The 23,944-nt window shown below is 32.7% G+C and overlaps 1 protein-coding gene and 1 long non-coding RNA gene across 4 annotated transcripts; one reads left to right on the forward strand and one right to left on the reverse strand.

Annotated features, from left to right (window-relative positions):
* Positions 1–6,940: 6,940 nt before the first annotated feature.
* LOC103497584 (uncharacterized) lies at positions 6,941–10,906 on the reverse strand. 3 transcript variants are annotated; one of them, XR_007815916.1, is made up of 7 exons: positions 10,707–10,906; positions 9,910–10,029; positions 9,729–9,799; positions 9,376–9,563; positions 9,013–9,118; positions 7,728–8,208; positions 6,941–7,565 (listed from the first exon to the last, which is right to left on the reverse strand). It is a non-coding gene; the product is annotated as an uncharacterized LOC103497584 (long non-coding RNA). The 3 variants fall into 3 exon arrangements; XR_007815915.1 differs by having other exon boundaries at positions 9,642–9,799; XR_539441.3 differs by having other exon boundaries at positions 9,376–9,799.
* Positions 10,907–19,782: 8,876 nt separating this feature from the next.
* LOC103497585 (GTP cyclohydrolase 1) lies at positions 19,783–23,755 on the forward strand. The gene is made up of 2 exons (XM_008459819.3): positions 19,783–20,633; positions 22,123–23,755. The coding sequence occupies exons 1-2, from the start codon at positions 20,456–20,458 to the stop codon at positions 23,325–23,327; spliced, it is 1,383 nt and encodes a 460-aa protein (XP_008458041.1). The 5' UTR covers positions 19,783–20,455; the 3' UTR covers positions 23,328–23,755.
* The last annotated feature ends 189 nt before the right edge of the window (positions 23,756–23,944 follow it).

Consider the following 23,944-nt stretch of genomic DNA (forward strand, 5'->3'; position numbering starts at 1 on the left):
TCATCGTCTTTTTTATTTTCCTCTTCTTTTTTTCCTTTGTGATTTCTTTTCATTGTCTTTCTTCTTTTCTTCTTCTTCTTTTTTTACTTCGTTTAAATTTGGATAACCAAATCTAAACTATCGTGTACAAAAAATAGCAGAATCTAAAAGATCGTGTATAAAGAATCTTGAAAAAATCATTTAGATTGGAGTAACCAAATATAAACGATCGCGTAAAAAAACAAACAATCTCGTTGATAAATCTAAACGATCGCGTACCAAAATAATTAAAAAATCGTTTATCCAAATCTAAACGATCATATACTAAAAAACCGTGAAAAAATAAATGATTGTATAGACAAATCTAAACGATCGTGTAAAAAATTAATCTAAACGATCGAAAAGTAAAAGATCACGTACAAAAAAATATTTCTCAATTTTTGCTCAATTTTTGAAAAATATTTCTTATAATTTGGAAACAAGTAACAGGAATGGTTATCAAGTTCATCTATTTCTTTAAAAAATGAGAAACAAGAAACAAGAATGTTATCAAAGTGGCACTTTTAACTATGCATTATTAGTTTCGGTCTAAATTGAACTAATGATTTAATCTTCTAGACTAGCATTCATCAATATTGGTTAGACAACATCAATTTTTATTGTTTAAAATTTAATCTGTCCTCTTCTACAAGATAGTAACGTCGAGTGGTTCAACGCTCGAATGGTAGTCGATTCTTTTTATTCCATGTCGATGGTAAGCTAGTTGGAAAAATGAAACTCAAAAGCTAAATAAAGAAGCAAATGATCTTAAAACGTAGAAAATAAAATAATGGAAGAGAATATAAGAAGAAAAAAAGCAATAAAAAAATGTGAAAGAAGAAACAAGAGAAAAAAAGAGACGAATGAATGGAAAGGAAAGAAAGTGAATGAGAGAGGAAGAAGAAGAGAAAAGAAGGGTGAAACGTTGGAATAAAAGAATTTAAAAGAAAAGACGGAGAGCGAGAGAGAAATGACGAATGAATAAAATTGAAAATGATATATGTTTTAAAGAAAATAGGTAACGGTTTCCTATAAATGAAAACCATGGGTGGTAAATTTGAAAACCAACCCAAGTTAAAATCACCCATGGTTTTCAATTATTCCCAAAATATTCTACGACCTTCCCCTCTGTATGTTATAAGAATAAAATTATTAAAAAAAAAATACAGAAACTGCATGTTATAAGGAATCTAGGCTCAACTAAATTGACATCGTCTCCTTAAGACAATTTCGTCCACTTTAGTATTTAAGTTTCATGAGTAATTATCTTCTACAACATAAGAAATTGACATTTTAAATTTCTTGTTAAAATATCACCTTGTTCACAAGATCCAACAAACTATACGTTGGTGGATATAAATCAAAGTTCAAAGACGTCAAAATACTAGTTTAAGAAGAGGTATATTTATAGACTATATATTTGTGCTCATTCAAATAGTCGTGACTCTTTTTTAAGTTGGTTAGTTAGTTTTTGAAAGAAATGTTCATTCCATGAAACAATATTGCAATACTACACAAACAATCACATACCATTTATTCCAATATTCCCTGTTGGAGATTTTGTCTAAAAGATTTATGAGAATATATTTTAAATTAATGGATTATTTTTTTCTTTAAATTAAGGTATTTAAAGGATAAAAGATTCTCCATTATTTTAGGAATCTTCCTAATTATCTTAAAAAAAGGGGGGAGGGGGGGTTTATACATATAAATATTATATATATAGGATGTTGCGGACACTTTATTCGGCACGGAAAAAGATATGAAGAGAATTATCTACAGGTGAAGGCTTTCGAAGAATGATTCGCAGAAACTGCTGGAACTAAAAAAGATATTATGATCTTATGACTATAAGATCAACATGTTGATCTAAGTTGAGTTTGTAGATGAGTAACGTAAAAGACGAGACAATGGTATGTGTGGTTACTGCAATCTTTAGTAGAATGTAAAGATATCGTCGAAGATATTCACTCATGCGTTCAGGGGGAGTCTGAAGTCTGAAGCCGAGACACATGCTACTAAGTCATATAATTGAACAGAGTTTATATCTTGTATTGATGTATCTTTACTTAAATGAATATTAATCAAAATTACTCATCTGGGCTGTGTGCAGCTCCCCAGATGTAGGCAACATTGGCCGAACTGGGTTAACAAAGTTTCGTGTGTTATTCTCCTTTCCTGTCCCTCAAGCTGTTACAAAAGTTATTAGCTTTAGTATTAACTAAAGGCTTACTTGATTATCTCTTACATTGTTTTTCAATTGGTATCAGAGCTTGGTTGGAGATCATAGAGATAATCAGAGAGGGACCATCAGCCTCACGTCCTCCTGTACTGGATGGAAAAGATTACTCATATTGGAAGCCTCGTATGATATTCTTTATTAAAACATTAGATGGAAAAGTTTGGAGAGCCCTTGTTGTTGGTTATGAGCCCCCAATAGATACTGTGGATGGAGTGTCAGTACCAAAACCTGAGATTGACTGGACAGATGCTGAAGAACAGGCATCGGTCGGGAATGCTAGAGCCCTAAATGCTATATTCAATGGTGTGGATCTAAACATGTTCAAACTTATAAACTACTGCACTACAGCTAAAGAATCATGGAAAATACTGGAAGTTACCTATGAAGGTACTTCTAAAGTTAAGATATCCAGACTGTAGTTGATAACTTGAAATTCGAATCTTTAAAAATGACTGAAGATGAATCAGTTTCAGAGTATAATGAGAGGGTTCTGGAGATTGCTAATGATTCACTACTGCTTGGTGAAAAGAAACCTGAATCTAAAATTATTCGCAAGGTGTTACGCTCTCTACAAAGGAAATTTGACATGAAGGTCATTGCCATTGAAGAAGCTCAGGATATAACTACTTTAAAACTTGATGAGTTATTTGGGTCACTACTTACATTTGAAATGACTATATCTGATAGAGAAAGCAAGAAAGGAAATGGGGTCGCCTTTAAATCTACATATGAACAGAAGACTCCAGTGAATCAATCAGATAATGAAGTCAATCCGGATGAGTCAATAGCTCTCTTGACTAAACAATTCTCTAAAATGGTCAGGAAGTTCAAAAGAATGAATATTGCTCGACCAACTGCTAAACCTGGAAGAAAAGATGGTGAGAACTTTACAAGAAAGGTAGATGAACTCTCAAAGAGGAGAAATGGCAACTATGGAAAGAAAAAAGAGGAAGTAGGGAGGTTTTTCAGATGTTGAGAATGTGAGGGTTTCAGCTACTATCAGGTTGAATGTCCCACGTTTCTAAGAAGACAAAAGAAAAACTATTATGCTACTTTGTCAGATGAAAACTCTAATGATAATGAAGTTGACCATGGCTTGAATGCTTTCACAACATGCATTACAGAAATCAATCTTGATGATAGTGAGTGTTCTGATAAAGATGAGGATGAATATCTAACGTTTGAGGAACTCAAGATGTTAAGAAAAGAAGACTCAGAAGCCAAAGTTATACAAAAAGAATGAATTCAAGATTTGATGGAAGAAAATGAATGATTGATAGGTGTCATAGCATCTCTAAAAATGAAATTAAAAGAGGTTCAGAGTGAGTATGATCAAACAATTAAGTTTGTAAAAATGCTGAACTCAGGAACAGAGAACTTAGACTCAATACTAAACTCAGGATAGAACAGTTCAAGTAAATATGGTCTTGGGTTTGATGCTTCCATAAGGAATGTTAAGTCTACATCTGAAGTGAAATTTGTTCCTGCTGCAGTAAAAGCAAAAACTGAAACAACCTGTACAATTGCTATTACAAACCCATCTGCTAGATCTTTCAGATGGACCTGTTATTACTGTGGTCGGAAAGGTCATATTAGACCATTTTGCTACAGGTTACAAAGGGACAAGAGGTATCAGCAGAAGGTAGAATTTGAAAGTCATAAGAATAAGTCTAGTTTTCTTAAACGTAACAGAAGTATAAGGAAAACTCACATGGTTTGAAGAGTTCAAACATCTGAGAATTGCAAGATTACATTTACAAGCGTTCAAACCACTAATGATGCTTGGTACTTTGATAGTGAATGTTCAAGGCATATGACTGGTAATAGGTCATTCTTTTCTGAATTAGAGGAATGTGCCTCAGGACATGTTTCTTTTAGTAATGGTGCCAAAGGAAGAATTATTGTCAAAGGAAATATTGATAAAAATAATATACCTTGTCTAAGTGATCTTAGATATGTGGATGGATTAAAAGCAAACTTGATTAGTGTAAGTTAGCTTTGCGATCAAGGCTACAGTGTAAATTTTAACAATACTGGTTGTATTGTTACAGACAAAAACAATCAAGTTTTTATAAGTGGTAGACGATAGGCAGATAACTGTTATCATTAGAGCTCTAATAACTCAAACATATGCCACTTAACTAAAGCAGATCAAACTTGGTTGTGGCAAAGAAAGTTGGGGCACATTAACTTGAGGAGCTTAGATAAAGTTTTAAGAAATGAAGCTGTTGTGGGTATTCCTACTATAGACATCAATGGTAAATTCTTTTGTGGTGATTGTCAAGTTGGAAAGCAAACTAAAACTTTTCAAAAAAGTCTAAGGGAATGTTACACAAATTGAGTTCTTGAACTCATACATCTGGATCTTATGGGTCCTATGCAAACTAAAAATTTAGGTGGAAAGAAGTATGTCTTAGTGGTTGTGGATAATTATTCAAGTTTTACTTGGGTTCGGTTCTTGAAAGGAAAATCAGATACTGCTCAAATATGTATCAGTCTATGCTTAAATTTGCAAAGAGAAAAAGAGAAAAAGATAATCAGGATCCGTAGTGATCATGGTAAGGATTTTAATAATGAAGATCTTAATAATTTCTGTCAGATGGAAGGAATACATCATGAGTTTTCTGCTCCCATAATTCCTCAGCAAAATGGAGTAGTTGAACGGTAAAACAGAACCCTTCAAGAAATGGCTCGAGTTATGATACATGCCAAAAATTTACCTTTGCATTTTTTAGCAGAAGCTGTTAACAAAGCGTGTCACATACACAATAGGATTACTACTCAATCTGGAACGACTGTCACTTTATATGAACTTTGAAAGGGAAGAAAGCCGAATATAAATATAAAGTATTTTCATATTTTTTGAAGTACTTGTTATATTCTAGCTGATAGAGAATATCATCGAAAGTGGGATGTGTAATCAGAACAAGGAATCTTTCTTGAATATTCTCAGAATAGTCGAGCTTATAGAGTCTTTAATATTAAATCTAATACAGTTATGGAAACAATCAATGTTGTGGTAAATGATTTTGGATCAACTGTCAATCAAATTAATGATGAGACTTTAAATATACCTATGGATAATTCGTCGTGTCCTATGGAGGTACCTAAAGCTGATACTTTAATAGATGGTACTGGTATAAACTCAGAAAAGATATCTAAGAAAGTTAAAGTTGATAATCTCGAGCTTGTTCCTTCTGCGTATGTGAAAAAGAATCATCCATCAAGTTCTATAATAGGTGATCCTTCAGCTGAAATTATCACTCGAGAGAAAGAAAAAGTAGATTACTTGAAGATGATTGCTGACTTATGTTATACGTCTACCATTAAACCCTCATCTGTTGACATTTCTCTTAAAGATGAATATTGGATTAACGCAATACAAGAGGAACTACTCAAATTCAGGTGAAACAATGTCTGGACATTGGTTCTGAAGCCTGAAGGAGCAAATATTATAGGTACTAAATGGATCTTCAAAAATAAAATTGATGAAGTCGAATGTGTGGCCAAGAATAAAGCTCGTCTAGTGGCTCAAGGTTATGCTCAGGTCGAGGGGGTTGACTTTGATGAAACATTCGCACCTGTTACCAGGCTTGAAGCACTTGTTACTGTAAAATAATGTATTTTTTTAAATGATGAAATTTTTCTTGAGGTAAGTCATTATCAAAATGATGGGTTGTTATGGATGTAAGTATGAAAAACAAAAATTTATTCCTAGTCTAAAATAAAAGAATACAAGAATAAAGAAAGACTAAATGAAATATGAGGGTTAGGGATTACCTCAATTACCTTTCAAAGTTATCTTTTTAACCTTTCTTACCTTTGTGGAAATTAAGAGTAGTATGGGGAAGAAGGGTGTCGAACCCTGGAGAGCACTTAGGATTCAAAACTTCAAAATTTATAAACAAGGTCGATTAGTAGTTTCAGGATCTAAAAGAAAATTAGAAACACAAAAGGGGGGTGTTAGTGGAAGTTAATTCTTGAACTATAGTAAAGAACAAACATTAAATGATGATTAGTGACAACAAGTAATTCAAGTAAAGTTTTTCTTTCAAGTTTAGTAGAGGACTTTTCTTGGGCAATTACCATGTTTCTTATCATTGAAAAAGAAATGAAAAAGAAAGAAGATCAATTAATCTTTTCTTGAATATGCAAGAATGGAATTTTTACAACAAAAAAAAAAGTAACCAAATCTCTATTAAAACATGATCAATCTCAGCAACCAAAGCATGTTCAAATTGAGGCAAAATTCATCCTATTCAAGATTTGCTAAGGAGGGGATAGCCACTACCCTTAGGAAAATTAGTGTCCACTTCAAACTTGTTATGCAAGAATCAATTAGTAGAAAATTAAAGACAATCTCAACAATTAATTCATCATAACAAACCATTGCAAATCAAAATAACAAACCATTGCAAATCAAAATTTAAGTTCATCACTTTAGGAGTTTGTAAAGAAATTTCAATGAAAAATTGATGGGAAAAACTTATTTATTTTATTGAAATTTCAAAAGAAATTGCAAAGGGAAACAAGCAATCAAATAAAAAATTGAAAAGATATAGAAAAGAATTTAATTCTTAAAGAAAACATGGTAATTTAACCCGAGAAAAAGTCTCAAAAGATTACCTTAGCCCATGAAGATTGATGAAATTCTTGAAGAGTTGTTGAGGAAAGAATCCATTTCTTTGACAAAAGTAATCTTTTATTGATAAAGTTTCAAGAATTTTACTACAAGAATTGAATGAGAAAGAGAATTTTTTTTACATTCAAATTTTCCCTTTTTTCCTTCAAAAAAATATGAGGGATTTTATAGAAGAGAAAATGGGAGAAAAAAAATGAAACTAGGTTAAAAACTGCCATTTTGCAGTTAATTTTGGGGAAGATGATGAATTGGGTCACGAATGGGCTTGGGTCGGGTCTTGGGTTGGCCCAATTGAAGAGAAAAATAAAAAAAGGAAACGCAGCTGCTGAGATTCAAACTCACGACAGGGGAGAGGCGCACGCGGACGAGGGCTCGACATATGGCGGACTAAGCGCGGGTCGCGAACCGGTTCGTGGATCGGGTTGTCGGATCGTACGAAAAATGAAAGAAAAAATAGGGGCACGCCTGGGGTTCGAAAACACGACTTTGAGGTGGACACGTGGTGTGATCTGGTGATGTCACGTGGTGCGATCTGGTTCGTCCGATCTTTTCCAATTTCTTGATTTTGCCCTTGAACTTGTTATTGATCGTTCTTCTTTGTTATAACTCCGATTTAAGTGATTTCAGTGGCGTTGGACTCATATCGGGGTGAAGTTTCATATTCTGCATAAAAATGACATTTTATGAGTAAATAGATAGAGATTAGGAAAAATTAGTCTAATAATGTTAGGTCTAAAATAGCCCTAACAGTTACTCGGAATATCTTGTATTTAAAATTTTAAATTGTATCAAATGAATGTAAAAAGTGCCTTCTTGAACGGATACCTAAATGAAGAAGTCTATGTTGCTCAATCCAAGGGTTTTGTCGATTCTGAGTATCCTCAGCATAAGTATCCTCAGGTATTGTGATCTTATGACTATAAGATCAACATGTTGATCTAAGTTGAGTTTGTAAATTAGCAATGTAAAAGACGAGACAGTGGTATGTATGGTTACTGCGATATTTAGTAAAATGTAAGGATACCGTCGAAGATATTCACTCATGCATTCAGGGGGAGCCTGAAGTCACACATCATGAAGAAAAGTGATTCATGCGTTCAGGGGGAGCCTGAATTTTGAAGCCGGGACCCATGCTACTAAAGCATATAATTGAACAAAGTTTATCTGATGTATTGATGTATCTTGACTTAATTGAATATTAATAAAAATTACTTAGCTGGGCTGCGCAGCTCCCCAGATGTAGGCAACGTTGGCTGAACTGGGTTACCGAAGTTTCTTATGTTATTCTTCTCAGCTGTCCCTCAAGCTGTTACAAAAATTATTAGCTTTAGTATTAACTGAAGGCTTACTTGATTATCTCTCACATTGTTTTTTCATTCCCTTTTGGCAATTTGACAAATATATCTAAGATAAAATGAGAAAAACAATATTCGTATTTTTTAGTGAAGAATCTACATTGAAGTAAGTAGTAAACAATTTAAACTTTCTCTAATTAACATCAATCGAGTTTACTTAGCTAATCAACGTAAACAAAACAACAATTAATTTAAAATAAACTAATACATATATAGAACATTAACCATAAATTTAATTTCTTAATAGAGGGCAAATGCCCTCGTTCAAGCTTTTGTAGAGAGTTAAGCAAAATGATTCCCGTATGTGGCCGTAACCAACTCTTTAAGATACTTTAGCTTTTAATCAAGTTCTTGGCCAATCATATATATTTTCTTGTTTGGATCTCATTCAAATTTTATAGACTTTTCTATTTTATGTGTCGTAATACCTTAATAATTTATTTAGTATGTAACTTATCAAACACAATACACTAAATATATTTTTCTTTCATTGAATTTTACAGCCTCCAACCATCACCTTTATTTAACAAAAAAATCAGCAACACATAAAATTATTGCTTGGAAAATGATTTTACAGAGAGAGTTTCAATTAAAAATTCTTCAGCCATGAGCGCAAATAAAATGTAGGTAGAGGCAATATTCACATTATGACTTTAGTTATCTATATTTCCCTTTCGTCAAAGCATATAAGCAACAACAGCAAAAGGTAATATCAAGTGAACAAAAGTTTGATATAGTAGGATTAACCAAGTTACCAGTCGTCAGATTACTTCCATCTGAGGAGAAGCATAATCCAGTGGCAGAATCTTCATGACCTTTCAGTGTATTGAAATCTAACGGGTGATGTTTCTTGTTTTGATCCTACATTTGACAATCAAAAGAGGAAAAACTAAGAATAAGAGAAATATCAAAGCTATTCAATGCATCAAGTAAACAATATATGGATTTGCATTTCAATCTGAATACAACTATTTTCCTCTACAGATCAGACTAGAATAACACATGAACATTCAGACCACATACACCTTATGAATTAAAGAAAAAAAACAAATGCAGAAAGGATCTCAATGCAGCACAAAGCTCGAAGTAGTTCGTAGGAAGCTATTAGTGTTTCTCACCCAAAATGTGCTAAAGACGCCAAAATTCCACACCTTGTCGGCTAGACAACAATCAATATCTTTCCAACAACTCCCTTTACTAGTTGTGTAGATTAGATTCCCCTGGGAGCAACATTGATGATGTGCTTAAAAAGACTCTTGACAACTCCAGAATCACCCATCAAACAAATATGCAAGTCTCCTCTAATCTGCAATGACCAATTAGTTTGGAATTTCAATTTTTAGCTCCATGAGTGAAGAGCTGATGAAAATCATCCTAAACTTACATAATGCAGTCTCTGCACAAGTTAATGAGTAGATGTCAAATTAAAATTTTACATTTTGTTGATAAGAGACAAAAATTAAGATCCTACAAAAATTTAAATTCCAAACTCTTGAAGTTTGGCCTGTAAACCAAATGCTCAGCTAACTCTTGAAGTTTAGCCTGCAAACAAAATGCAACGGCATGCATTAGGACCAATATCAATCAAACTACGGAAGATAAAAGGAAATATCTTTCTAGCAATGCCTTTAAAGAAGTAATTAAAAAACCACCTGAAACTTCAGAAATTTGGATGCTCTAAGTTAAAGAATTAAGTTGCCTTTCGTTTGGTTTGTTCTACAACGCTGAGATGGGTACTCAAATAGAGGCATAAAGACTCGAGCTGTTATCTCCTGTGAAGCAAAAAAGTGAATAAAGCCAAAACAACCAAGTGTTTCTAGCTTTCAACCATTACCTTTATTGAACAAAAAAATCAACAAGACATAATCAGTGTCTATTGAACCAACTTCAGACTGTATTGAGGTCCTTTTAGCTTGATTGGCAACCGAATTGATTGCCATTTGTGGCTTAACATTGTTTTTCACTTTGTTAGGCTTAGAACCAACCAACTTTTCTCCATGCAAACTGCTAAAGGATTGCAAAAGCTCAAACCCCACATCTCCTAAGTCTTTAATTTTTCTACTTGGTTTATGATTCTTAAGAAAAACAGCTTTGGTGTTGCCTCCATTATTAATAAAGGTCTCAATAACCTTCAAAGTAGTGGAGGTTGAAAATCCCCAAGTGTAATTTCCCTAGAATCAATGGCGCTTTGTATGCTACACTTCAAATTATCGATAAAAAAAAAACTTCTCCAAATTTCTTAAATTCTCAGCGTGATACCCCAAAATTTCCTCTTTCCCCCGATTTTTATTCTCAAGTAAATTTAGCTCATCTATACTTCCTCCACGAACAAATCCAAGAGGGAGAAGAAACGAAAAAACAAAGATAAAGAACTCATCGGCTGCAAACTCCAATGACAAACTGCTGCCAGAAGATTAGGCAAAAGTCAGACTGTGGATGGAAGTCGAACCTGGGCAAAACTCTAATTTGGGCAGAAGTCGAACCGTGGTCGAAAGTCGAAGACTCGCCTGACGTCGAATACTCGCCGGACGAAGAAAAAGACGGAGGGGGTTGCAAATCCTTACGACAGTGGGCGTGAGACATTTGGGGATTTTGAGAAATTAGGGATTTTGAGTTTGTAGTTTGGAGAGGACACGAATGGGATAAACTTTTTTGGGGATTTTCTATTTTAATAAATTTGGAAATTTTTTATTTTAATAAATTATTTTAATAAACCAAACCCTTTTATGATAACAAATAACTGTTACGAAAAATAATTTCCGAAAACAACGTCTTTTCCTCCCAAAAAAGCACATTTTGACATATTATGACAATTGTTTCTTCTCTCCTCTCAATTGACATATTAGAAAATATGACATATTATAACTGTCATAAAAAGTCATTTTCCTTGTAGTGAAATTCTTTCAAATTTCTAGAGTATGCAGAACTTCTTTCAGCACAAGCGTCTTGCCAGATGTGAATTTTAGTTCTACTTCTCCAATGTCAACCACCTTGGTTGTGTGATGATCTCCCAGAAGAATATTTTTATTCTTAACCTCATTATATTTTCTAAAAAGATTAAGGTCGTGGCAGACATGGCAGGATGCACCGATGTCTAGCCACCAACCTTCAAATCCCCCAATTACATTAACTTCATAAATCGTAACTACTAAATGACCAGACTTATTACAGTTATAACAAACAATTTGTATCGTACTTCTTGTTGGATTCTTGTTTCATCTTGTTTCCTTTTAGCTTTAGGTCCGGTTTCAGAACTGCAGTGAGCTTCTTTCTGGGGATAGCGTTCACCTCTTATTTTTTATCATGTTTTCTTGCCTCATCCTCTTTCCTTAGTCTCATGATTAAGCTTTCTAGTGAGAACTCCTTGGTTTTCTGCCTTAGAGTGTTCTTGAAATCCTTCTACAGTAGAGGCAGCTTATCAATAATAACAGCAACTTGAAATTGATCGTCAAGTGACATACCTTCATTGATAATTTCGTGGGATATTTTTTGGATTTCACGTGATTGTGCCTCCATGGATTTGTCATCAGTCATTTGATATCTCAGGTATCAGTTAACAGCATACTTCTTCGACTCCACTTCCTCAGTATCATACTTCTTTTGTAGTGCATCTCACACTTCTTTTGCAGTAGTCATCGTACTATAATAGTCATATAATTCATCAGTAAGACCATTAAGAATTAAGTTCTTACAAATAAAATCAGCTTATGTCCAGTTGGCGAGCTCCTTCATTTGTTCTTTGTATGATTTTTTTCTAAGACTTTCGACTTTTCAGTAGTACAAGCAGTGGCCACCTTCTTCGACGTGAGGAAAAATAATATCTTTTGTTTCCACTTTTTGGAGTGTGCTCCTTTAAATCAGAACGGACAGTTGAGATCGAAAGACATAAAGTCAGATTGGAATTGTCTGGCCATCACAGCAAAAAAGAGAAATGTCTTAGTTTTGTTGTTGCACTTCGGTCTTCAAATACACGACACGTTAGATTCAACGAATTGATACTGAAAAGGAAAAACATCAATGGCAGGATTGATCGGTTAAGGAACTAAAAACTGTAAAACAGAAAGAGATTAGTATATGGCTGAGTCGCGAAACACGCTCTCTTTAAGACGTTTTGCGGCTCTGTTCTGGATTATGCAAACAGATTGTCGCCTCGTCCTCCCCAGGATAAAACAACCTCACCCTTCATTTGATTTTGCACAAAAATCAACTGGTAATCAATAAATCATTCAAAGTTGATAGACACACAATTGCTAGAGAAGAAAAATATATTATTTTATTCTCCAAAGCATTCCCACATTGATTATTTTGGAACGTGGAGGCTCCTTCGTATACCTATTGATTGATCAATGGGTTTGGGCCCTTAGGGTACCTAAGTTTTGGAAGAAGGGAGGAGATAGTCAAATGAGGATATGCCTACATCTTCACACGTGCATCGGACGAGGAGAGATAAATTAATATATTTTTTTTCTTTTTACAAATTTCTTTTAAATTTTTGTTATAATTTAGCTCATCAATTTTTACAAGGATCGTGACGTCGAGCAACCGAATGCTCAAACGGTAGTCAATCTTTTTTATGGCATGTTGATGGTGAGCTAGTTGGAAAAACGAAATCCAATAGAAAAGAAAGTTATAGAAGAAGCAAAAAACTTAAAACGTAGAAATATAATAAAAAAGAATAAGAAAAAGATCAAAAGATGAAAAAGAATAAACAGACGAATGGATTGAAAAGAATAATAAAAAGAAAAGTAGAAAAATGGAGGGGGAAACGAAGAAGAAGAGAAAAAGAATGAAAAAACGTGGAAAAAGCAAAAAATGACCAAAGAAAAAATGGAAAACAATATATTCTTTTTAAGAAAATAGGTAATGGTTAAGGGTTTTTTGGAGAATAATAAAAAAGTTCAAATTATTTATACTTTATTGCAAATAAAAAAAGTCACTAAAGAACAAAAGCTTGTTTACCACGTGTGGTTTTAGAAACCTACCCTAAGTTAAAATAACTCTTGGTTTTCAATTATTCCCAAAATATTATACCTTCCCTATGTACTTTTATAAGAATAATATTATAAATAAAAAAATACATAAGTATATTAGAGAAAATATGGGCATAAGCTTCATGGGTAACTATCTTCAATGATAAAACAAATTATAATTCCTTATGGAAGTTGGCAACTCATCCGCATATATGATCCAATAAACTATACTTTGCGAAAATAAATAAAACTTTAAAAGACTTTAAAATAAATGAAGAAAGTTTTATGGAAGAAAAATGTTTATGATAAAAAAAAAAAAGTTGTTCTAAAATATGCAATTTGAAGAAAGGGTACATTTATAGACTATTTGTGGTCATTCGAATAGTCGTTACTCTTCTCCAAGTTGGTTATTTTAGAAAAGAAATGTTCTTTCATAAAACGATACAACTCTACACGATCAAATACCATTTATTCCAACAATTTCTCCACAAACAATAATTTGAAAATTTTTAGATAAAAATAAGTGTTCACTATTTCCTAATGAAAAATCTACATCGGGATAAGTAGTAAACAGTTTGAGTTTTTCCCTAGTTAACATAAATCTAGTTTACTTAGCTAACTAGTGGACTTGATGCCTTGAACGATCAAACATCCTAAAATTTGTTCTCATAATTAACTATATTCATTTTGACATTGAACACCACACGGTCTCATGAGTATTTCAGAGAATTCGTCTTAAAATTCTCATAGAAGCTACCTCTTCACACTCATATAGGTAATTCCTATAATGAACATCATATGTGCTCTTTTCATAAATAATTATTCCAACCACTCGTCAAAACCATTAGAAGCATAATGTTTATGCAATACACCACACTTGCATTGTCTTATCCTTCTTATGATGATTAAAAAGAAAAATTTAATGCCCTAAGTTATCTAGAGGTTGGCTTGCCTATTAAACCTAAGATCTTAAGATCTTCAGTTAACTAGGTTGGGTTGCCTCTCTGGTCAACTTTTTAAAATTATAAGCTATAATAATCTCTAATGATCTTTCAACAAATTTGTTAGTTTAGCCTTTTGCAAGTAGATTTGTAATATTATTAATTTGAGCCAAGTCAATTTTTGTCGATACAAGACTAACTCAATTTGAGTCGAATCATCTTAAACTGATCCGATTATGCCCCTATTTTAATCCGCTGTTATGTATATTTTTCTATATTGTATAGTTTCGTTTTTTTACGATCATATCTTTTATTATTACTAATTGTCTTTAATTTTTTTAATTCTTCTTTAGTTTGTTGGTTTTGGTAAGTGTAAATTCTTTTGACCTTTGTTTGTAAATATTATTCATGTGCTTGTTTTCTGTTTATAATGTTACTTTTTTATTTTTCGTTTCTTTTGTACATAGGAAGGGTTTGGCAATTAAGGGAATTAAAATTCAAAATAAAAAAATTATATTGCGGAAAGTAAGATAGTGTGGATAGAGATAACATGAGGTAACTTTCACCCCATATGGTCTGCTCTTTTGGAGAGAAAATGACATTATATAGACATATATCTTTTTCGGAATGACTTATAATAGTGTGGGATTATAACCGTCTGCATTTGGAGTGTAGATTATTATAATTTATTTTGATAGTCTGCATTTGGACTGCATACTATTATAGTATGTATTATTATAATTTGTGTTTGGGGTGTAGATTATGGTAATCTGTGTTATTATAATCTGTGTTTGGAGTAGAGACTATTATAATCTGGATTTTTCACTGCTTTTTTTTTCTACATGTATACTGTATATGAAATACACATTTTTCTTAAATTGATTCTATTAAATATTTTTAATTATGATATTCATTTAATAAACTTAGGCTTCATCTTAATTTTTCACTACTCTTTTTTCCATGAATATATATGGTACATCAAATAAAAATTTATCTTTACATGAATTCATTTATTTTGTTAATTACGACGTTCATTTCACAAATTGAGCTCCAATCTTCCTTTTTCACTACCCTTTTTCTAGCATGCATATATATGATACATTAAAATATTTCTTCAAATGAATTTCTTCAATCTTCTTAATTACAACGTTCATTTCATAAATTTAGCTTAAATTACTCTTTTTTACTACTCTTTTGTTCTATGCATATATATTGTACACGAGTTAATAATTTTCCTTCAAATTGTGTTTTTTAATATTCATAATTACGACGTTCATTTCATAAATTTAACCTCGATTTGGAAAGTTATACATTACAAACGCATCTGTGTTCAAGTTCTTCGGCGAGGACAATCGTAATCTCATTGCGTAGTGCACCGCATAGCCATCCTAACCGCCCTGTCTTTTCTCGAACATCTTTGATCATTTGTAAATGACTCCATGCTACACGATCGTTCATTGCAATAAGTCTCCGCTCACAATCACCCACTGCAATGTGCAGATAATCTTTTGGTCCTTTCATTGCGTAGTTAGTTAAGACATGTGTCTTACTAAACTTATCGTGTGGATACTTTCTTTGACACCTTAGCAAAAGTTCTTTTCTTCAATAGATTAAACATTTAAGATTTCAGGCATTTGAGGTTCTTAGCTTCATTTGTGTTTAAAGCCCATCAACTAAGGTTCCTCTTGTTACTTACCGAAAGATACACTTAATCTTTGGGGCCAGTCCATGCAACACTGATTACTCTAGTACCATGGATCTTTTCACACGATCTTCGACTAAATGCGTGATTTACCAAAATCAAGTAGTTCGTCCAAAATCAAAGTAAAACCTTATCTCTATTTTTTGAAAAAACAATTCCCCGACAACGACATCAAAAAATTGCTTGAGATTGATTCAGATTTCGTACTTAGTGCTAGGTGTATGTTTTAGTATATATATATATATATATATTCTCTACGCAACGAGTCATGGTCATTGCATGCGAGATGCTCACTATGTCTCTAGTCCTCGTGTAGTTACTAAATCCTTGTTGAGTACAAGTTTTCCTATTGCTTGTCCAAGTGTAAGCGCAACAATAGGTTTTCTTGGGTAATCTAAGGTTGAACACAAGGAATTGATATCAAACATTAGTTCTAAGGCTTACTCTTTCATCTAGGCGATATACAATAACTATACATTAAAGTAAAGTATCTAAGCTAAATCTACTATATACACTAGAGATTCTGTAAAAGGTGGTGAGAATGGTGGCGAGATGGGAATGAACTAACTTGTATTAAGAAAGAGTGAAGAAATTCCTCCACATTACTAGGCAATTAAATTACGATAATATATTGTACAATATATCATATATTATGTCTATCATAGTTTTAGATATACGTTGAAATTATTAAAGTACGTGGTATATATGAAACAAATATTCACTCACCAAAAATTGATGTAATATAATTACATCATGTATAATATTATTTAAAATATATATTGGTATATATTGTTCTACTTAAACAAAAATTAATTTTTGACATGGTAAGAATTTATTGAATTAACTTTCAATATATGAAAAACAATGCAAAACAAAAAGAAAGTACGTGGCATATATACTTCATTTACTGTAAATTTTCTTAATCAGAAAACTTCAATGAAAAATTTCACTAGCATACTATAATTCACAATTTCATAAACAAAAGTAATAATATGCAACAAATATGCACTCAGCGGAGAACTTGAAGAAGATGAACGGAATAAGAAAGAATAGATGGAGAAAGAGATCAGAAAGTAAGAGAGAGATCGGACGGAGAGAGAGTACATTGGGGGGAATTTTGATTAGAAACTTACCATTATTAAATTAATTATATACCATATTTACATAGGATATCTAATAAATGATAATTTTAAAATTAAATGAAAATAAATATATTAAATAATTAATAATCCGCTTTCTTTATTTCATTTTTCTATTTTTTTAATATATTATTAATAATAAATATGAGTAGTTTGGCTATTAGGACATTTATGAAAAATTTGACAACGTTGGATTCAACTTGTAATAAGACACCTCGATTTAGGCTATGATAATTAAAACCCCTTAAATTAACTATCTCCATTTTTTTATCTTCAAATTGAAATTGAAGGCATAAATCCAACTTTATCTCAAGATTGATGACTCATATTTATCTCAAAATTAAAATTAGTCATATTCCAAATTCTTGTGCGTTCTCGAGACAAATCAAAGAAAAACGATTAATTTTTCATCCTTATCTCAAATTAAAATTTGGTTATGTTCCAAAATTTAACGCAAATTCAAATTCAAATTTTTTTATCCTAAAATCAAACTAAATTGCAGATGAAGTTTCAAACTTGTCTCAAATTAAGATTAGACCATATTCCAATCATTGTCCCAAATTTAAATCAAACTAATGTACTAACCTCATAATTTGAAATGTCAAAGTTGACCAAAAAACATGCTTATATTTTGACTCCAACTTTATCTTCTTTGAGATTCATCCACTCATATATGTAAATCTTGAAAAGGGGCATCTGTTGAATAATAAATTTTAAATCAATCACAAATTGCCACAAATATCATTGATCAAATTAACGACGAAAAAATACAAATAATTGAATTTGGGACTAAATAAAAGTTGACATGTGTCTCAAATTGAGTTGAAGACATAAATTAATTCCACATGTTTTCATTATGATCGTTAGATCAAGTTAATTATTTTGGTCAAAATAAATATTATTTATTTGGGCTACAACCTAATTAAGTAAAAAAAAAACGAGCAAAATTGTTAAATATGACCAAAATCCATCTGATTAAGCTCATGGATTTAATCCATGGGAAGAGTCTATTTATTTTTGGGAGACATAAAGTTTTTACTGCATAAAGTCTAGAGAAAATTCTCTCAAGAATTAGAAAACTCTCTTTAACTGTGAAGTTAGTTTGAATATATAAGCTTTCTTTCAAGACTTCAACTTAAAAAATATCAGGTGTTTCGCTTTCTCAAATCAAGCGTAAACATTTAATGAGAAGAGAATAAGATGATCAAATATTAGAAAACGATTTAATTCGGATTATAATCTAACATCTAACACATAGATTAAATATGTGTTGAGATCTAGTGTGAACACATTCAAAATATAAAAATGGGTACATTTTAAATGTGAGGGAGCTATTATCGAGAAGAGAAGAGATTCTTAGGGGAGAAATGTGTGTTGGTTTATTTATTTATTATTATTTTGTATGAGAGGGAAAAAAGAGAAAATATATTTAAAAATGGAGGGCAAAAGAGGGAGTTATAAGATTCTCCCCATATTACCCTTTCAATACAACAGTAAAGTATAGAGGATTGAATTTTGAAACCGCTCAACACAAAAACTTTTTCATTTTTAATCCAAATTAGAGGTATTTAGGTGTGTCGTCCTCAATACAAAAGTTGAAAAAGGTGACAAAGAGTCTTGAAACACATTTTAAAAATAGTTAGTTTTGAAAATGCAAATATTTTAGATCCAACATAACAACTACCTTTTTTTATAAAAAAAAAAAAAAAAAAGTGCTTCTTATATACAAGGATAAATTATACATATGAAAGTGTACTCCTACCATTTACTCAATCAAAAATATCCATTTAACTTAAAGAAACACTATTGTCCTTCGTTTTAAAAGGAAACGATTTAATGTTACTTTAAAAAATACCTTAAAAAGTTTCAGAAATACCCTTAACTTAATAAAAATTTATAATACTTTTACTACTAATATTCGAAGAAAAACGATTAATTTTTCATAAAAACAACTTTATTTTTTTTTAAATAGTTTAAAAAAATTGTCCCATTAATATGGTGATAATTTCTTTTTTAAGTTTTTTTAATTTGAAAAAAACCAATATTAAAACAAATTATATAAATATCTATCATTTTTCTATAAAGACACTCATAGTTTTCTTAGTTTTCCAACTCTTAGCCTACACTAATTTTCTTGACAACCAATATTAAAAAATAAAAATTTTAAGTTAAAACATAAAATGCCACTATATTTCACAAAATTTCAAAATCAAAATATCCTCTTCGAACATACCAAAACGATAAATGGTTAAATAAATTTTTTTTGTAAGTATTTAACTATTAAAACACTAACATACAATTTTGTAAAAATACTTAGTCTTAAAACTATGTATTTTGTTTATTATCTTTGTTCATATTTAGAACTATGTATATCTTGGTTAAAGTGTGCAATTTAGAGAAAAAGTTGGAAAATAGAGAGTATTTTTACTCTTTTTTTTTCTAAAATTAAAGAGTATTTTTTAAATCTTTAAAAGTTAGAGATATTTTTATATAAAAGTCCGTTTAGGAGAAAGGTTAAGTTATGGGAGATCGGAATTATGATAAACCTAAGAATGTGATAAAATGTGTTTGGGAGAAAGATTATGGAAGAAGTGTTATGATAATAGTTTTGTAATGTTTTATTGGAAACTAACTTTTAAGAGTATTTTTTTAACCGAAGTTTTAAGGAATAAAGATTTTAAGTGGTAAGATTTATTTCATCAAGAAAGAAAGATAGGAATAGATTCGATGATTTAGCCTATATATATAATGGTAAGTGTAAAGCTTTATTTCATCAAGAAAGAAAGGAAGTGGTATGATTTAATCCTCCAATATTGTGTGGTTGGTGTACGCTTTTTTCAAGTAAAGGCTTGAAGTATTGAGATCCAACCCCCAAGTTGGCCCATCCCATCCCTTAACCATTCAGATTCAGCACACCCTTCGCCGCTCCCTGCCGCAACCTTTCCATCATTCCCATATGCTTTCCATCATTAAGCAACGACAATTCTTTGTGGCGCCATTAATGCACCTTCCCTATTCCCCATAGCAACTTCTCAACAAGATAACCTCCCAATGAACTGGGTCGCCTGACAGCTTGTGAAACAGTCAGGATTTCATTAGCTTCTTAGAATTTCTCTCGCTCTTACACTACCCATTCTTCCATTTTCATTTCTTTTACTTGTCTTTTAGGCCTTCTTTCTGTTTCTGTGGTGATTCCATTATCTGGGTGCATTGTCTCTTCGATGTTCATTTGATTTGTAGCTTTGTTTTAACAAATTTAGCAATATTTCATTGCGACCCAAGTGGAGTTCATTTGATGAGTTGGGTTTCCCTTTCGTCTGACAAATCTTTCCTTCTACCCCTGATCTGATCTGGGCGTGGACGGTTTTTGGGGTTGGGTTTCTTCAATTCAACTTGTTGTTGATTGTTGGTTGCGTTTTCTCCCTCTCTTTGGGATTTGGTGAAATATGTCAATGGAGGTTGAGAATGGAGTGAAACATTGCGGGTTCGAGGATGAACCTGAGACTATTGCTATAATGAATGCTGTCAAAGTTTTGTTGCAGGGTTTAGGGGAAGATATCAACAGAGAGGGTATCAAAAAGACCCCTCTTCGTGTGGCCAAAGCTCTTAGAGAAGGAACAAGAGGTGAGAGTTGCTTTATTTCATTGTCTTTATTTTAGTTGAGAAAGCCTCAGAGAGACACTATTTATAAAAGACTTGCCACTATTGATTGTGCATGTGTTGTTAGGTGAGTTTTGTCTGTTATTTCTTAATTTGCATTCATCGTGCTCACTTTCTAGCTGCGCTTTTAAGAGATTTTGTACCATCTATTAGCTGTTTGTGTATTTGTTCTTTGTAATAATTTAAAGTATACTGATTGTTTGGAAGTCTTTCAAAATATCTAATGGAAATATATATTGCTGGTTAACTGCTCTCTTGCTTTTATTAGTTCTTAATAATTGTTTTTAGAAAGAGAAACCATGGTTCACAGCTAACTGCCAAACTGCCTTTGAGATTCCAAAAAGTTGAGATAGATGAAAATCCTTAAATCATGCTTGCGACAAATGTTTGTGTAACGAAAGTATGTCCTAAGTAGAGTTTCTTCTAATTTCTGACTTATATGTTGTTCTTCAAAAAAAATTCTGACCCCACAATTCTTTTCATTTACTCCTGTAATTTATTGCTGTCTCCTCCATCCACCACCTTTCCCACCTTCCCCATCTTTCAGTTTCTTAAAACATTAAGAAAAAGATCTATCGCGTTTAAATGTTTCTGAAAAAAGCCCCTTGGTTTGTTGTTGTGTATGCCTTTATACTGGAAAACATAACATAAATCCTTTACCACCTCTTGTTGCTATAAGACATGAATCAGGTTTTCAGCAAATCTTACTTTTTTTTTTCTTTTTTGTTTCTTATAATTTTATTAGAACTATCTAGAACTTGCCAATTGTTATAGTCTATAGAAGGCAGCAGATTAGACCCATGTGTCAATCCCAACCTCTTAGAGTTACTATTACCATCCTCTGCTTGTCCTTTAGAAGCAACTCAAAGCACCATCGCGCAACCTATAGAACAGATTCTGTTCAAGTAAGGTCTCCCTCACTTTGTTCTAATTCTCAACTGGTAGTCACTGAGGACTGATCTCACCCTACTTTTTGGTTGCTAGTGCTTGATGAAATTTAGTTGTGGGATTTGCTGTTGCTCAGCCGTCAGTGGTTATAGAAAAGGGAAAGAGAGGGAGGGATGACCAGTGAGGGGAGGAGAATAATTTAACTTTAGTTTTTTATTTCTTAAAATAAAGTTTCTTTACCAACTTTTCTTCTTCAAATCACATTTGAAGTCTAAGCTATTTATGTAGAATAGAAGCATAAAGTTTCTAATAAAGTAATTGTACGAACTTGAAATTTTATAATATGGATGGTGATGTTGACTAGATTTTTATATTTGTCCATAGATGGACATGAGAACTGCACGGCTCTTCACAATGCATAGATTATATCATAGTCAAAAGAAGATAGGATGAAGAAATTGTTTGGAAAAATAGGGATTTCGAAAAACTGATGAAGTTTTAATAGAAATAATTATCTGATGAAAATAACAGTGCCGTCTCTTCAATGTACTCCATTTTATTTCAGGCTATGGACAGACAGCCAATGAAATTATTCAAAGTGCTTTATTTCCTGAAGATGGACTGCATAATGGTGTTGGTCAGGCTGGAGGTGCAGGTGGGATTGTGATTGTTCGAGATATCGACTTCTTCTCATATTGTGAGTCATGTCTGCTTCCATTTCAAGTGAAATGTCATGTGGGCTATGTTCCATCTGGTCAACGAGTTGTAGGGCTCAGCAAGCTCTCTCGAGCGGCAGATGTGTTTGCAAAGCGACTTCAAAAGCCTCAGCGTCTAGCTGATCAGATTTGTTCAGCTCTGCAACATGGGATCAAGCCAGGAGGTGTTGCTGTTGTTCTTCATTGTTTGCATACTCATTTCCCCAGCTTGGAGTCATTCTTTCTTGACTCAAAATCCCCGGGATGGGTCAAAGTGCAGGTGCAATCTGGTTCAGGAGCTTTTGAAAGCCAAGATGCTGATATCTGGATGGAGTTTTTCAGTCTTTTAAAATTTAGAGGCACATATCCGACTAAAGCTGGGGCACCAGATTCAAATGCTCAACATTGGTGCCCATCTCATTTTTCTTCAGCTTCTAAATTCTCAACCAAACCTGAGCCGTTAAATCTAAAAATGACCACTGCAGTGACATCAATTTTGAGGTCGTTAGGTGAAGACCCATCAAGGAAAGAGCTTCTTGGAACACCTGGTCACTTTGTGAACTGGCTAATGAACTTCCAAAACTGTAATGTGGAAATGAAGATGGATATGAACAAGCTCAATGGCTTTGCTAATGGTAGAACTCATTTTGATCACAATGAGAACAGTAACCTCCCCGAGAAACAGATTCAATCAGAGATGAATTTTTTGTTCTGGTCTCAATGTGAGCACCATTTGCTCCCCTTTTACGGCGTCGTCCATATAGGATTCATAAGAGATGATGGACTCACTCCCCTTGAGAAATCACGTTTAAACTCAGTAATACATTTTTATGGTTTCAAGCTCCAAGTTCAGGAAAGAATGACCAGGCAGATAGCAGAGACAGTTTCATCATTATTAGGAACAGACGTGATAGTTGTTGCGGAGGGAAGTCATACCTGTATGATCTCAAGAGGAATCGAGAAGTTTGGTAGCACAACAGCTACAGTTGCTGCGCTTGGTCGGTTTTCATCTGATGCAGCTGCAAGATCCATGTTCTTGCAGAGCATTCCACAAACTACCATTGGAGAACTGTAAGGTCAACCTTATGGTTATCCTATTGAGTTTCTCGGGAGGTTCATACTCAGTCCCATTGCACTGATATTGTCTGCTTCCTCTCTAAACCTTTTCACAATAAACTCTTGGGTCATGTCAAAGCGTTAGAATGTTATATATAAGTTTTGCTCAATTTGATTAGTGGCTACATACACAGCTGGCTGGCAGGGTATATTTTGTGGGTCATTGTCCCATTCGTAGTCTATTTAGTTGTTTTAGACCAAAGGGATCCGAAAGAGATACCCTTTTATACTTTATTTTTGTTGTTTAGGAGCCCAGGAGTTATAGCTTTTCAACAATTTCCATGGCCAATTTTGGTGCAATTCCATTACTAGGATGTATATCAATGAAACCTATATGTATTTGAGTCCACAATATATTTCTATCAATTCTTCACTATTTGGGTCAAATCTTAGCTTGCCGAGGGAAATGCATTTTTTTTTCCTTCTGTACTTCCATAATTTTTATAGTTATGTAAAAAGTCTTGAAAAGCCCTAAAATCTCTTAAATAGTCTTGAATGTTGTACTGTTTCAAACTATTCTCTTAGAAACTTTTAACTTTTTTGGTTATTGAAAATATCGATTTAAAAGGTTATCAA

This window comes from Cucumis melo, chromosome 1 (assembly GCF_025177605.1).
Source record: "Cucumis melo cultivar AY chromosome 1, USDA_Cmelo_AY_1.0, whole genome shotgun sequence".
In the NCBI taxonomy this organism is placed as follows: domain Eukaryota; kingdom Viridiplantae; phylum Streptophyta; class Magnoliopsida; order Cucurbitales; family Cucurbitaceae; genus Cucumis; species Cucumis melo.

What these genes read in the sequence shown, in the direction of transcription:
- LOC103497585 (XM_008459819.3), top strand. Translation starts at nt 20,456, where the DNA reads ATGTCAATGGAGGTTGAGAATGGAGTGAAACATTGCGGGTTCGAGGAT. An exon ending in TCTTAGAGAAGGAACAAGAG is followed by an intron (nt 20,634 to 22,122) that starts GTGAGAGTTGCT and finishes ATTTTATTTCAG; the next exon opens with GCTATGGACAGACAGCCAAT.